This window comes from Actinia tenebrosa, unplaced genomic scaffold (assembly GCF_029948245.1).
Source record: "Actinia tenebrosa isolate PJP-AT-01 unplaced genomic scaffold, QUT_ActTen_1.0 PGA_scaffold8__29_contigs__length_14323225, whole genome shotgun sequence".
Lineage (NCBI taxonomy): Eukaryota > Metazoa > Cnidaria > Anthozoa > Actiniaria > Actiniidae > Actinia > Actinia tenebrosa.
In genome coordinates this window covers 6,321,401-6,333,996 of record NW_028292585.1, presented here as the reverse complement: position 1 = coordinate 6,333,996, position 12,596 = coordinate 6,321,401, and the positions used below count along the sequence as shown (strand labels likewise).

Sequence of the window (12,596 nt, the reverse complement as noted above, 5' to 3'; positions counted from 1 at the left end):
GGTGTCAATGAAATTCTAAGGACTATCCGAAGCACGATTTCTATAACTAGTATAGATAATCCGAATATTTCCTTATGATCCCCTTTGTTTGCGATGCTCTAGTCGAATCTCAAAGTCGCCGCTAAGGTGTACTTCGCATGTAGCAACCATAAACTTCTGTCAACGAAGGAGTTTATTTTGTAGACAGCATCGTTGATTTCTTTATATTGCTGCTTATTACTCAATGTCTTTATCTAAAATCCATAGTTCTTTTCTCTCAAGCTATCGCCTATTGTCTTTCTCTTTCACTTTTTTTGACATATATGTGTAACGTTATACAGCGATTACCAAATATTGTAGTATTAGTGTGGTATACTTGCAGTCCAGGTGTGTAATATGACATAGTATTAGTGTGGTATACTTGCAGTCCAGGTACATAATATGAAATAGTATTCAGTGTGGTATACTTGCAGTCCAGGTGTATAATATGACATAGTATTAGTGTGGTATACTTGCAGTCCAGGTGCATAATATGAAATAGTATTAGTGTGGTATACTTGCAGTCCAGGTGTATAATATGACATAGTATTAGTGTGGTATACTTACAGTCCATGTGTATGAAATGATATAGTATTAATGTGGTATACTTGTAGTCCAGGTGTGTTATATGACATAGTATTAGTGTGGTATACTTGCAGACCATGTGTATGATATGACATAGTATTAGTGTGGTATACTTGCAGTCCAGGTGTATGATATGACAATGTATTAGTGTGGTACACTTGCAGTTCAGGTGTATAATATGACATAGTATTAGTGTGGTATGCTTGCAGTCCAGGTGTATGATGTGACATAGTATTACTGTGGTATACTTGCAGTCCAGGTGTATAATATGACATAGTATTAGTGTGGTATACTTACAGTCCAGGTGTATGATATGATATAGTATTAATGTGGTATACTTGTAGTCCAGGTGTGTTATATAACATAGTATTAGTGTGGTATACTTGCAGACCATGTGTATGATATGACATAGTATTAGTGTGGTATACTTGCAGTCCAGGTGTATGATATGACATAGTATTAGTGTGGTACACTTGCAGTTCAGGTGTATAATATGACATAGTATTAGTGTGGTATGCTTGCAGTCCAGGTGTATGATGTGACATAGTATTACTGTGGTATACTTGCAGTCCAGGTGTATGATATGTCATAGTATTAGTGTGGTATACTTGCAGTCCAGGTGTATAATATGACATAGTATTAGTGTGGTATACTTGCAGTCCAGGTGTATGATATGACATAGTATTAGTGTGGTATACTCACAGTCCAGGTGTATAATATGACATAGTATTAGTGTGGTATACTTGCAGTCCAGGTGTATAATTGTTTTAGCATATACCAACTTGTGTACAAAATATTTTTTTTATAAACAATAATGCAATAAAAAGAAACAAACAGAAACTTTTAGTTTGCGTGATAAATTCACGCAAAAGTTTTAGCAAAAGTTTTAGCAAAAGGCCATACTTCGTTGCCTTTTTAGTATTGATAGGAATGGCATTTACTTTCATTTTTCCATTTTCCTCATCGGAAATCGTAGCAAAAGGATTGCCGGCAGATGCCATTTTGTTGCTGACTCAATATTCCGAGATTCAGAGGTGAATATCGAACAAGTATTAGTGTGGAAGAAGCCCGAGTAAATAGACAAAGAAATGTAACGTGATGTCATCTACACCAGGGGATTCCCCTAATTTTCTCGCACTTTCTGACACCTTTTCTAAATATTTCCTCTATGAAGCAAAAGCTAAGAAGAATAAAAAGGAATGCCTTCAATCTTTCCATGCGAATCTTTTCAATCAGAAGCGCAAGGAATTCATTTCAATCACGAATTCTTGCAAACAATTCTTACATATTTTTGGCTTTCCATAATCTTCCTGTAAATTTACACAGTACTTAACCCTTCGTGGATCTTTCAACGATATTTTCATTAATTTTTCCGCCCAAAAAATTCAATATCAAATGTAATCTCCATGGAGACTTATAGAAGAAAACAATACGTCCCATGGGATTAAATCTCGAACCATTCAGCTGCATAGATGTGCTCACGTGACAAGCCAAGGCCACCTCGCCCGCTCAGTCTCCATTTTAGCCTCAATATATTCGATTGTTTTTACTTGAAAGTTTATGAATGCAGAACCAGAATAGAATTTTTTTCCGCAGGAAATTCTGCAGAAGAAGAGCTCGATGCCTGCGATCGGTTCTATTGGGAGCTCTCCTCTTTTAGGGAGGTTTTTTATATTTTAAAACTAGGTATTTTGCCGTTAATTTTTGGCTAAAGAAATCAACAAAGTCATGGAAATGTATTACGATGAAGATCCTTCGAGAAGCACTGAACTCGCTGGAGCAATCTTAACTAAACCTGATTTATGTATTGCACTTTATGACTATGAGGCTGCAGAGGAAGACGAGCTTTCTTTCAAGGCTAACAATCGTATTGAAGTTCTTTCGAAAGACCCTGAAATCAGCGGAGACGAGGGATGGTGGGTCGGTAGAATTCAATCCCAAGTAGAAAGCCGTGTGGGTCTTCTTCCAGCTAACTACGTAACAAGCGATGATACTCCTTCGAACTTTATAGAACCTTTAGAAATTTCATATAACGAGATCGAACTCAAGGATATTGTAGGAACTGGAGGTTTTGGAAAAGTTTATCGTGCGATATGGAAAGATGATGAAGTTGCAGTCAAAATCGCCAGAACAGAAGATTACGAAGACCCCTCAAAGACTTTACAAAGTGTCAAAGACGAAGCGAAGTTTTTCTCTATTTTAAGACATCGAAATATCCTGAATTTGTTTGGTGTTTGTCTTGAAATACCAAACTTGTGTTTAATTCTTGAATACGCTCGTGGCGGTGCTCTGTCAAAAGCTTTGAACGTTCATGGTAGAAAGATACCCCCGTCGGTTTTGCTAAACTGGGCGATACAAACTGCTCAAGGAATGAACTATCTTCACAGCGAAGCTCCGCTCAGTATTATTCATCGGGATCTCAAATCTGGAAACAGTGAGTAGACATACATATCTATACTATTTATTTGAACAAAAATTTGATGCCTTTTATAAATTTATGAGTTAAGAATGCCTTGTTTTTGTAGGACTCCCAAGAGACCTTTATTGAAAATGTTATGTTGTGGTCGCTGTCGGGACAATGAATCCTTTCTCAAAATTATTTCCCTAAGTTTTTTTTATTCCTCTGTTATCCTAGTTTACATTTTACGAAAGGAGTATTTTTGTGTGTGTGAGTTTATTTATCTGGGATCAAATGGTTTTTTCATAAGGTATAATGAAGAGTTGATTTTCGTCTCGAACGATGGATGGAACATTCCAATTATTATAATAAAGCGGCTTTAAATTTAACAATAATTCCGTGACGAAAACATCGAAGTACCTGTTCAAATGGTTTTTTAAAAAATGTCAGTTCCTACAAAAAATTTAATGAGAAAATACGCTCTAGATTTTTATTAGATACGCTAAAAAATATTCCCAAAATACAATTGAATTCTAACTATATATATTATAAGTGTTCACAATTCGGATAAATTTCTATCTGTATGATATAACTAGTATTCCCAAGCAGTTATGTTCGATTACAAAATTAGGAAAATATACAACAAGAATTCTGAATATGGGTCGCTCACTCAATTGGTTGTCAAATTGAATAGGGTCAGGTTTTTTGATTCATTTAGGATCTGTTATGCTACTTTGCTTTTAAATGTGCACTATTTAATACATTCAAGTGGTAGACGTCATAATTGCATCGTATATTCTTCTACGGAAGGGCTACTATAAAATGTTTCTGAAGTTTTTACAACCCAATGATGCTTTATAGCCCAATTCAAACTCTTAGCGACTTGGTTTATCTACATTTCTTTAAATACTACTATATTATACTACGTTAGGATTATTTTTAGCCTGTATTGGCCCTCTGTGTTGATATTGAGGTTTAAATTACAACAAAATCAGGCTGGTATATTAGTATAATACTACTTTATCTCCCAAATCTGTTTCATATATTGTTTAATGGAACTAATTGTTATTGTTGCATAAGCTTATGTCCAGACGCATGGGATTATAACTAAATTTACACATTTTAGTTAATATTCTTATAGCAAGGAAGAAAAAACTTATCCAGCTTGAAGTGGGCACAAAATAAAACTAAAGATCTTTTATAATTTTTATTCACAGTTCTCCTTCTTTACCCCATTGATGAAAACGACTTCAACAATGTCCTTAAAATTACTGATTTTGGTCTTGCTCGTGAGATAGCCAATACAACACGTATGAGCGCAGCCGGAACGTATGCATGGATGGCGCCTGAAGTTATTAGGGCCAGCACATTTTCGCTTGCAAGTGATGTATGGGGGTAAGGATAATATTAACTGTTATTTTAGTCTTGATATTTAAGAGATACGGGTAGAGAGAGATCCATCTTTTTCATGTTAAGGTGTTAACATATTAAGGCAGCAAAAAACAAAGATATCACTTTTAGACAATGGAATTATAGGCATTTCATTTATTTATTGTTTTGGTTAGCTAAATATCTGGTTCCTTTTCATAGAATAAATAAATAAATATTTCTTGTAGCACTTAATAGACAGTGCCTTTGTTTCATTATTAAATTAGAATTTCACCTTTCTCATAACTCTTTCCTTACCAATCAAAATATTTATTTTATATGTGTGCTTTGTTTTCCAGATATGGTGTATTGTTATGGGAATTACTTACTGGACAAATACCTTACAAAGATGTGGAAGCTCTTGCTGTAGCTTATGGTGTTGCCATGAACAGGTTAACATTACCAATTCCTTCAACTTGTCCTGAGATATTTAAAGCATTAATGAATGGTAAGAGGATATAAGTAATAATATTATCAGTAAAGTTTAAAAGCCCTTGAAATAATATTGAATTAGGATTTTTTTGGTTCTGTCTGTGAGTTAACCATGCCTTGACTTAGATCAGCCCAGGCCATACACTTATTTAAACAGCCATTCTTCCACATTTGACATATTGCTCACTAGCGTGGCATTTCATTAGGGCATCAGATAAACATAAGTTAGAGAGAGTACAGTAAAAAGGGTTAAGAGCTGTTTTCAAAGATAGCAAGTTTCAAAGTTCATATGAAGATCTCCTTCGTAAAGCGAAATTACCAACTCTCTATAATCGTAGGCTTCAGGATCTAGCTATTCTCATGTTTAAAGTTAAACATGGTCTTTGTCCTACATATATTTCAGATTTATTTACGAAACCCAATAGTTAGTATGATTTAAGGAATTGTGATTTTAGTATACCCTGATTCAATAGTGTTACCTATGGTAAACATTCTATCAGGTATCTAGGGCTGTTTTTATGGGGTCGTTTGACAAGGGACCTTAGGGATAAATCTAGTTTGAAATTTTTTAAAAAGGAAATAAGAAATATGGATTTATCACCATTAATTATTAAGATTGTGAAGCTAATTGTTTACTTTGTAGTTCTTAAGTAAGATATTTTATAGATTTGAGGCATTTAAATTTTTATATATTAATGTATATTTATTGAAACATGAATAATAATAATTATTATTATTATAATTATAGTTATACAGCTTCTCATTAATCCCATATAGGTAACTGTCCAATTATTTTCTTAATTGGACAGGTCTTGTTGATATGGGATTAAATAGGCAGCTATATAATTAATAGGTAATGGGATTTCATGCTCCCCAATCAAGAAATTATTAGACTCAAAAAATTCCTCTGACTGCCAAATTGGACTCGGCCTACGGCCTCATCCAATTTTGTCAGTCCTTGGAATTTTCCTCATCCAATTATTTCTTAATATGGAATCCTATTACATATACTTATTATTATTATTAGGTTGTTTCAGGGTATCAATAAAATTAGAAGGGATGTTTATTGTTATCAATCGCATAACTAAGATTAACTTACTTTCAAACTTTTTTTCCAGATTGTTGGAATCAAGACCCACACCAGAGACCATCCTTCAAAACCATCTTAGAAGAGTTGGAAGAAATCAGTGACTCTGCAATAATGGACAATCAAAATGACTCTTTTCGATCCATGCAAGATAGCTGGAAGACAGAAATTGAAGAGATTTTTAATGAATTGCGTGTTAAAGAAAGAGTGAGTTAATCTTTCTATCATGATTTTCTGTTAATACCAAGGTGACATCTCATTTTCCATGGGTAGAGGTGTGGGGTGTGCTTGCAATCACCACTTGCATTAAAAATGGGATAAAATGAAAGTTGTATCATCTCACTCCAATTTGGGATTTTCTGTCTGGGAATGGTTTCCATTTCAGACTACAATCTCATAAGAATAAGACTATAGTAAACTATCTTACATGTTATAAACCTTACCATGTGTTAACTGATGATGAACTGTTGTTGTTGTTGTTGTAGGAATTGTCGTCACGAGAGGATGAACTGCGCAAGCACCAAATGGTACAAGAAGTTCATGCTGATGCTTTGAAGAAAAGAGAAGAGGAGCTGGCAGCAAGAGAAATGCATCTCCTGGGACGGGAAATAAACATTATTATCCAGGTAGGGTAATTATGTTAAATATATTTGAATAAATATTTTGCTTTATTAATGCAATAATTTTTAAATAACTACTCATTTAAACAAGCTTAAAATATAATTTTTGCTTTACTAAATGTTATGTTATCATATTTTGTCCTTCAACAGCAACAGAAGCAGTTCAAACCTTCTCCAAAGAAGAGAAAAGGCGGATTTCTTAAATTTCGATTTGGATCAAGTAGAAAAATCAGTGCACCATCAGGTAAGAAAATTATTCTTCATGTTGCACAATTATAATGCACTGTTGCACAAAGGAATATGAATTGTGATTTTTTTACCTGGCGAGTTTATCACAGATATTGCCGGGTACGTTAGTGTAACAGTGTAACGGGTTACACAACGTTGTCAAAGCATTGCCTCAATCATTAGCAAAATAGACCCTTTTCGAGTTCCAAATTACTGCTGTGTTTCTTGATTACAGACTCATTTACTCAGGCTTAGCCTCGATTTTGTGAAGAATATTCACATGTTCCATTCAAGGTCCGTCAAGTTTTAAAGAGTTTGTATTGTTGAAGTTGTGCATTCTTTACTTTATCGTTGGTATTCATGAATATTTAGACACTGATTCAAGGCTAAGCCTGTGCAAATGAGTCTGTAATCAAGAAACACAGCGGTAATTTGGAACTCGAAAAGCGTCTATTACGGAGGAGTTTCATGATCTCAAGCCTTGGGTACATATCTCAAACTTGCTGTTATCTCAAACTTGAGGCCATGTCCTATAGACATGCATCACTACTATTGAACCACTACTATTTATCCCATCACTTCAAACCATTTCCATGGTTGCTAGGAGCTTTGAGATAAGGTTCTGGTCTTCAATGCAGTTCTAATTAGTTTTATATTTTGACAAAGATTGTGGTAACAGTTTTGAGATAACAATTGGTTTTTATGGCCTTTCTCCACTTAAAGTGCAAATGAACCCTTTGACAATACTTTCAGTACTGATTCTACATGAAGTAAATAGTTGAATGGTAAAATATTTCTTGATTTGAGTGATGCATTTCTAAGTTATGAAGGTTTATACTTCCAATATGCTAATGAGTGTGATGTCTATTAAGGCTTAATTAAATATACAAAATCGAACTGGTTCATAGATACAGTATTTAAAAAGCATCATTATTTTACTCATGGTTTACATGAAAGCTATTTAATTTTTTTGTTTTCAAAATGGCCAGCATTTAGTATTTTTGGTTACAACAAAAACACTCAAATACCTTACCTGACGTCATCATCATTAACACATTGGAAGTATATACCTTCATAACTTAAAAACTCATCACTCAAATCAAGAAATATTTTACCAATCAACTGTTTCCTTTATGCAGAACCAGTACTGAATGTATTGTCGAAGGGACCGTCCATTTGCACTTTAAAGTTATAATGTGTATTATGTAGATAAACGAAAAGAAATGAGCATGTCAGTAATGTTTTGTCTTCATGCTAATATGAGTTCTTTCTTTTGTTTTAGATTTTCTTCATAAATTTACTATCGTATCTGATAATGATAATACAATTGTGGATTGTGATGGAGCAACTACATCACCGTTGTCTCCTGTTTTTCATCGTTTCCGTCTTCAGTCATGTAAGTAATAATATGCATGTCATCATTTGTTTTCAGGCATGTTTATCACCACCCCCTCCCTCCCCAATACACACACCACAGGTAGCCCAAGCTAGCTTTCTGTGGTCTTTCTGATACGGTGGGAAAAAATGGAAAAACTAATTAAATTAAAGTCTAAGTACACAGGGTGAAAGAGATACTACTTTATAAGAGTCAGCTAAGATTTTTTTACTTTATTTCTACCCTGAAAGCAGAGGTTTTTTTCCTGACCCTCTGTGGGCTGGCTGGTCAGGGAGTAAAAATACCTCTGCCCTCAAACGGTCATTTTGTTTGTAGAAGCCGCCTCCAAAGTTTTGGAGATAAAAACTGGTTCTCAAACCAGTTTTTCAAGATATTACGTCACTAGAGCATGACTTTTTGTTATCAATGCTGGCTCATGTTAAGCATGCATTGTTCAAATCGCATCGGAAATTTGGCGATTCTCTTCCGTTCGGATTTAAATGAGACGTTTAAATGGAAACTTTGAGAAATTTGTCTTTATTTAGATAATTGGGACCCAAGTATGACTACTTTATCGTTTATTGGCTAGTCCTTATAATTTTTAAATCTTAGAATCTTTTATTTGTCGTCGGACGTTGCAGTTTGAAGTTCTGTGCACTTGAGAATTGATTCAGTCTGAAAATGAGTCATGTATTTCCAGGGTAACTGTCACGCATGCTCAACTAACAAAACGACCATTTGAGGGAAGAGGTATTATTTCTCCCCAACCAGCCAGCAAAAACCTCTGCTCGCAGGGTACTCTCATTTCGTATTTTAAAGAATTAATTGATCTTTTTAAGTATTGCCATACATTTTCTTATATCATGACACCACAGAAACCTAGCTTGGTCTATCTGTGCACACTAGTATGAGTTTTATCGCTACAGTTTCCTTCCATATGGCCAGGTTTAGTAAACGTTTTGAGGGGGACCCCTCACTATGCCACTGACCCTCAAACAATCTTATTGACAAAACAAAAGAATATGATTTTGGTCTGAAATGGAAAAACACTACTTCAAAGCTGGGAAATGATTCACACCAATGGATGCTGTAGTTTGGTGGCAATGACTTCCAATTTTTGTTCTCATTTCTCTTTCATTGTTTTAGTTACATCATCAATACATCTTCTTAATAGTACTATAAGTGTTACCAGTAAAAAAAGAAATCATATTCAAGGGAAAAACATAAAGGTTTTATGGCTTTTGAGGGTAGAGGGAGAGGTCAAATTTAGAAGTTATTATTTTTGCAGAGGGAGGAAAACCAGAGAAGCTTATCTCTGCATTTCTTGCTAAATATCCAGTGAATTTTCGAGTCTCACTCGCCTCCTTCCCGCCATATTTATTTGCATTCTCGTTCTTCTGCATACTTGTCTACTATATTTTAAAAGCTAACCCTGTCTTGCTTTCAATGGTTCTCTGTGCTCCTTGCCTCCATAATAACACGTCCAGGTCCATGTTTCTTATCTTATATTTTCTTATTCCCCTACAAAAAACCACAGTGGATGACCCAGGTCCAAACGACCCCCAGGTGCCAGTCAGTCCAAACGGCCACAAGAAGAAAGTGCGTACGTGGGGACCAAGCTCAGTCCACCAAAAAGAGAGAGAAAGTCGTTCAAAGAGAATAATAGTCAAAGACAGCTTTTCGTCAAGCTTTTCGAATGAACGATGTGCGTCTGTACCGAATCTTGGTTCTATAATTAATAATAAAGGTAAGGAAAAGTGCTCTCATTTGCAGAAAGAGTGGAGTCAAAATTAAAATCCGCAAAATTTCACCAGCTGTTTCATGTGCGTTGGTCTTCCTGTGTTGATGAATTTGCGAGCTCCTGGAGCAATAGATCGATCATTTTTAACAAAGGGTTCCCAACTGGCTTGCGTAGATTGGAGAAGGACGAGATTAAAGAAAGTAATATAACACAAGGAAATCTAAAGTACTCTAACCTCTAATTTTAAAAGACCCTTTTCGAGTTCCAAATTACCGCTGTGTTACTTGATCATAGGCTCATTTACTCTAATCATTGTCTAAATATTCACAAATACCAACAGTAAAGTAAAGAATGCACAGCTTCAACAATACAAAGACTTTGAAATTCCATGGACTTTCACTGAAACACGTGAATATTTTCTCGAAACTGGAGCGTTTACTTTCTATCGCTCCTGGAGCAAGATATTGGTCAATTTTAACAAAGGGTTCCCATCTATCTGGAGAGTATTGGGGACGGGAGGGTTGTTAAAGAAAGAAATGATACACAAGGAAATGTAGAGTGTTCTAATTTCTTTTCTTGCCTGTATTTCAGATCAGGAACGTAAAAACGCCACAGCCGGGAGTAGCCCCGTGTCCTCACCCAAGTCATCAAGGAAATTCCCTCGAGGAAAGACCGAAAAAGCGATGTGCAAGATGGGCGCAGTGCTGTCTACTCTCGCCCTCGGGAGGGATTTTACAACGGTAGCTAAGAATATGAACGATGTTCGAATGAGATCTGGTAGTCGAGAAAGAAGGAAGTCTCCAAACTCGAGGCGTAGTCGCGAGGTCGGTAGGAAATCCTGGTTCGGGGGTTCATCGTCTTCAGACATCACCGAAAGTGAGGGAAGTCAGAGAGACTCGATATTTAGTTCAAGGAGTTTCTTACCTGATTTCGGACGAGGAAATGGTAGACGTCCTACTTCTACACCGGTGATGCTCAAGTCTGTTACCTACCCGAGGAATGATTTAAACTCTACGGCTATGACTATCGCTTCAGTGGCTTCGACGTCCGAAGAACCTTTGATTGAGCTTTGCGAAGTCAGAGACAGAAGATCTAAATCTCTCGGAGCTTACGAGTTCGGTCTAGTATCAGTAAATGAGAACACTTCGACTAGAACTTCTTCCTTTTCGCTTAACCGGAAGTCATCTTCGTCTGAGTCGAACGGGTCGCCAAGGAGCCCGCCACCGATATCTCCCCGAGCGATAAACGAAATCAACTCGAACCACGTTCATAAACATTTATCGAATGTAAAAGGACCGTATTCAGCGAACGACGGTCAGTTTGAAATTATTGGTAGTAGTACCGAACAGGTTAGAGTTGGTTCAACTAATGGGTCAGGTATAATGACTGAGAGAGAAAGATTGACGTTGCTGGATGTTAATGCTGATGGACAGCATGAAGATCAAACGCAACCGCTTCTTCGTCAGCAAGATTCTGCGAGAAAGCCCTATGATTTCCAGGAATTAGAAAAAGAACTGTTAGGTTAGGAATGAATTGCACTCAATATATAATCTAATTTTGGATTAGAGCGGTTTTCGTATGAATGGGAAACGATTTGTAATCATACTTTTGATAGGATGAATTACTGGAGCTGAGACAATACAGATGAGATGCCATTTCAATGTTACAACATGTCGTACCGTGTACGTACTGTAAGTTTGTACCGTATGTTTCCCACTCATACGACAACCATTCTTATGGGAAGCCGATTTAATGTTACGGCAAATCGTACTGTGCACGTGCTGTAAGTCAGTACTGTATATTTCCCACTCGTACGAAAACCATTCTTATTGGAAGCCATTTCAATGTAACGGCATGTCGTACCGTTTACTTGCTGTATTTCAGTACCTTGTGTTTTCCACTTGTACGAAAACCGCTCTAAATCCGTCAGTCATATATTTGGAAAGAATATCTATGCATGAAAAAATAGCTTTTTGACATCACTTCACCTTTTTGCAGAGTCATTCACACAGTGTTTTATATACGTTTGGAAAATCAACTTGAACTCTCATTTATAGATTCCACCAATAAGAACTATATTTCACACATTTTACAGAGTTTTGATAAAGTTTTTGAGAAAAAAATTGGCCAGTTTATGACAAGAAAATTCAGTGCTCCACTGACAAGAACTATTTTAAGTTGATATTAGAGCATGTCAGCTTGCCCGAGTGAATGCTTCCAAGCTGCCTGTTGATGGTGGTAGTGAAGAGGGAACTGGCTGGCTGCGCTCATCGTTCACTAGAACGTCTTCAAACCATACAAAGAAAATGGAAAAACTATTATTTGGGAAGAAAGAAATGGGAGGGGAGGGGAATTACCAGTAGACCGTTGAATACCGAAAGAGAAAATAAATAATTGTGAAATCAGGTTAAGACTGTTTTTACATGAAAATAATTATCTATATTCAAAGAATTAGAATTTTGTCAATCATTAAAGTATTGAATTCGTATACAACTGAAGATGCAATCTTTGCAGTATTATAAAAAGAACTCATCAAAAGTGTAATCCAAGGATATTTCTTGGAAGGAAGACTTCAACCCACGATACACGGCATCCTAACTTTCACCCAAAATTTGTTTAAAAAAATAAACAATTTCATTTGTTATTCACTGATCTTTTTTCTTGTTTCACTATTGCCTTGTTTA

At 35.9% G+C, this 12,596-nt stretch overlaps 1 protein-coding gene across 1 annotated transcript; it reads left to right on the top strand.

The window, feature by feature from the left end:
- The first annotated feature begins 2,130 nt into the window (after nucleotides 1-2,130).
- On the top strand, nucleotides 2,131-12,556 carry LOC116297067 (mitogen-activated protein kinase kinase kinase 10). Its single transcript, XM_031705217.2, has 9 exons — nucleotides 2,131-3,037; nucleotides 4,219-4,396; nucleotides 4,729-4,877; nucleotides 5,980-6,155; nucleotides 6,434-6,574; nucleotides 6,719-6,812; nucleotides 8,079-8,192; nucleotides 9,709-9,918; nucleotides 10,504-12,556. Exons 1-9 carry the CDS (start codon nucleotides 2,332-2,334, stop codon nucleotides 11,436-11,438), a joined length of 2,703 nt encoding a protein of 900 aa, XP_031561077.2. The 5' UTR covers nucleotides 2,131-2,331; the 3' UTR covers nucleotides 11,439-12,556.
- The last annotated feature ends 40 nt before the right edge of the window (nucleotides 12,557-12,596 follow it).

What these genes read in the sequence shown, in the direction of transcription:
- LOC116297067 (XM_031705217.2), top strand. Translation starts at nt 2,332, where the DNA reads ATGGAAATGTATTACGATGAAGATCCTTCGAGAAGCACTGAACTCGCT. An exon ending in ATTTAAAGCATTAATGAATG is followed by an intron (nt 4,878 to 5,979) that starts GTAAGAGGATAT and finishes CTTTTTTTCCAG; the next exon opens with ATTGTTGGAATCAAGACCCA. An exon ending in TTCTATAATTAATAATAAAG is followed by an intron (nt 9,919 to 10,503) that starts GTAAGGAAAAGT and finishes CCTGTATTTCAG; the next exon opens with ATCAGGAACGTAAAAACGCC.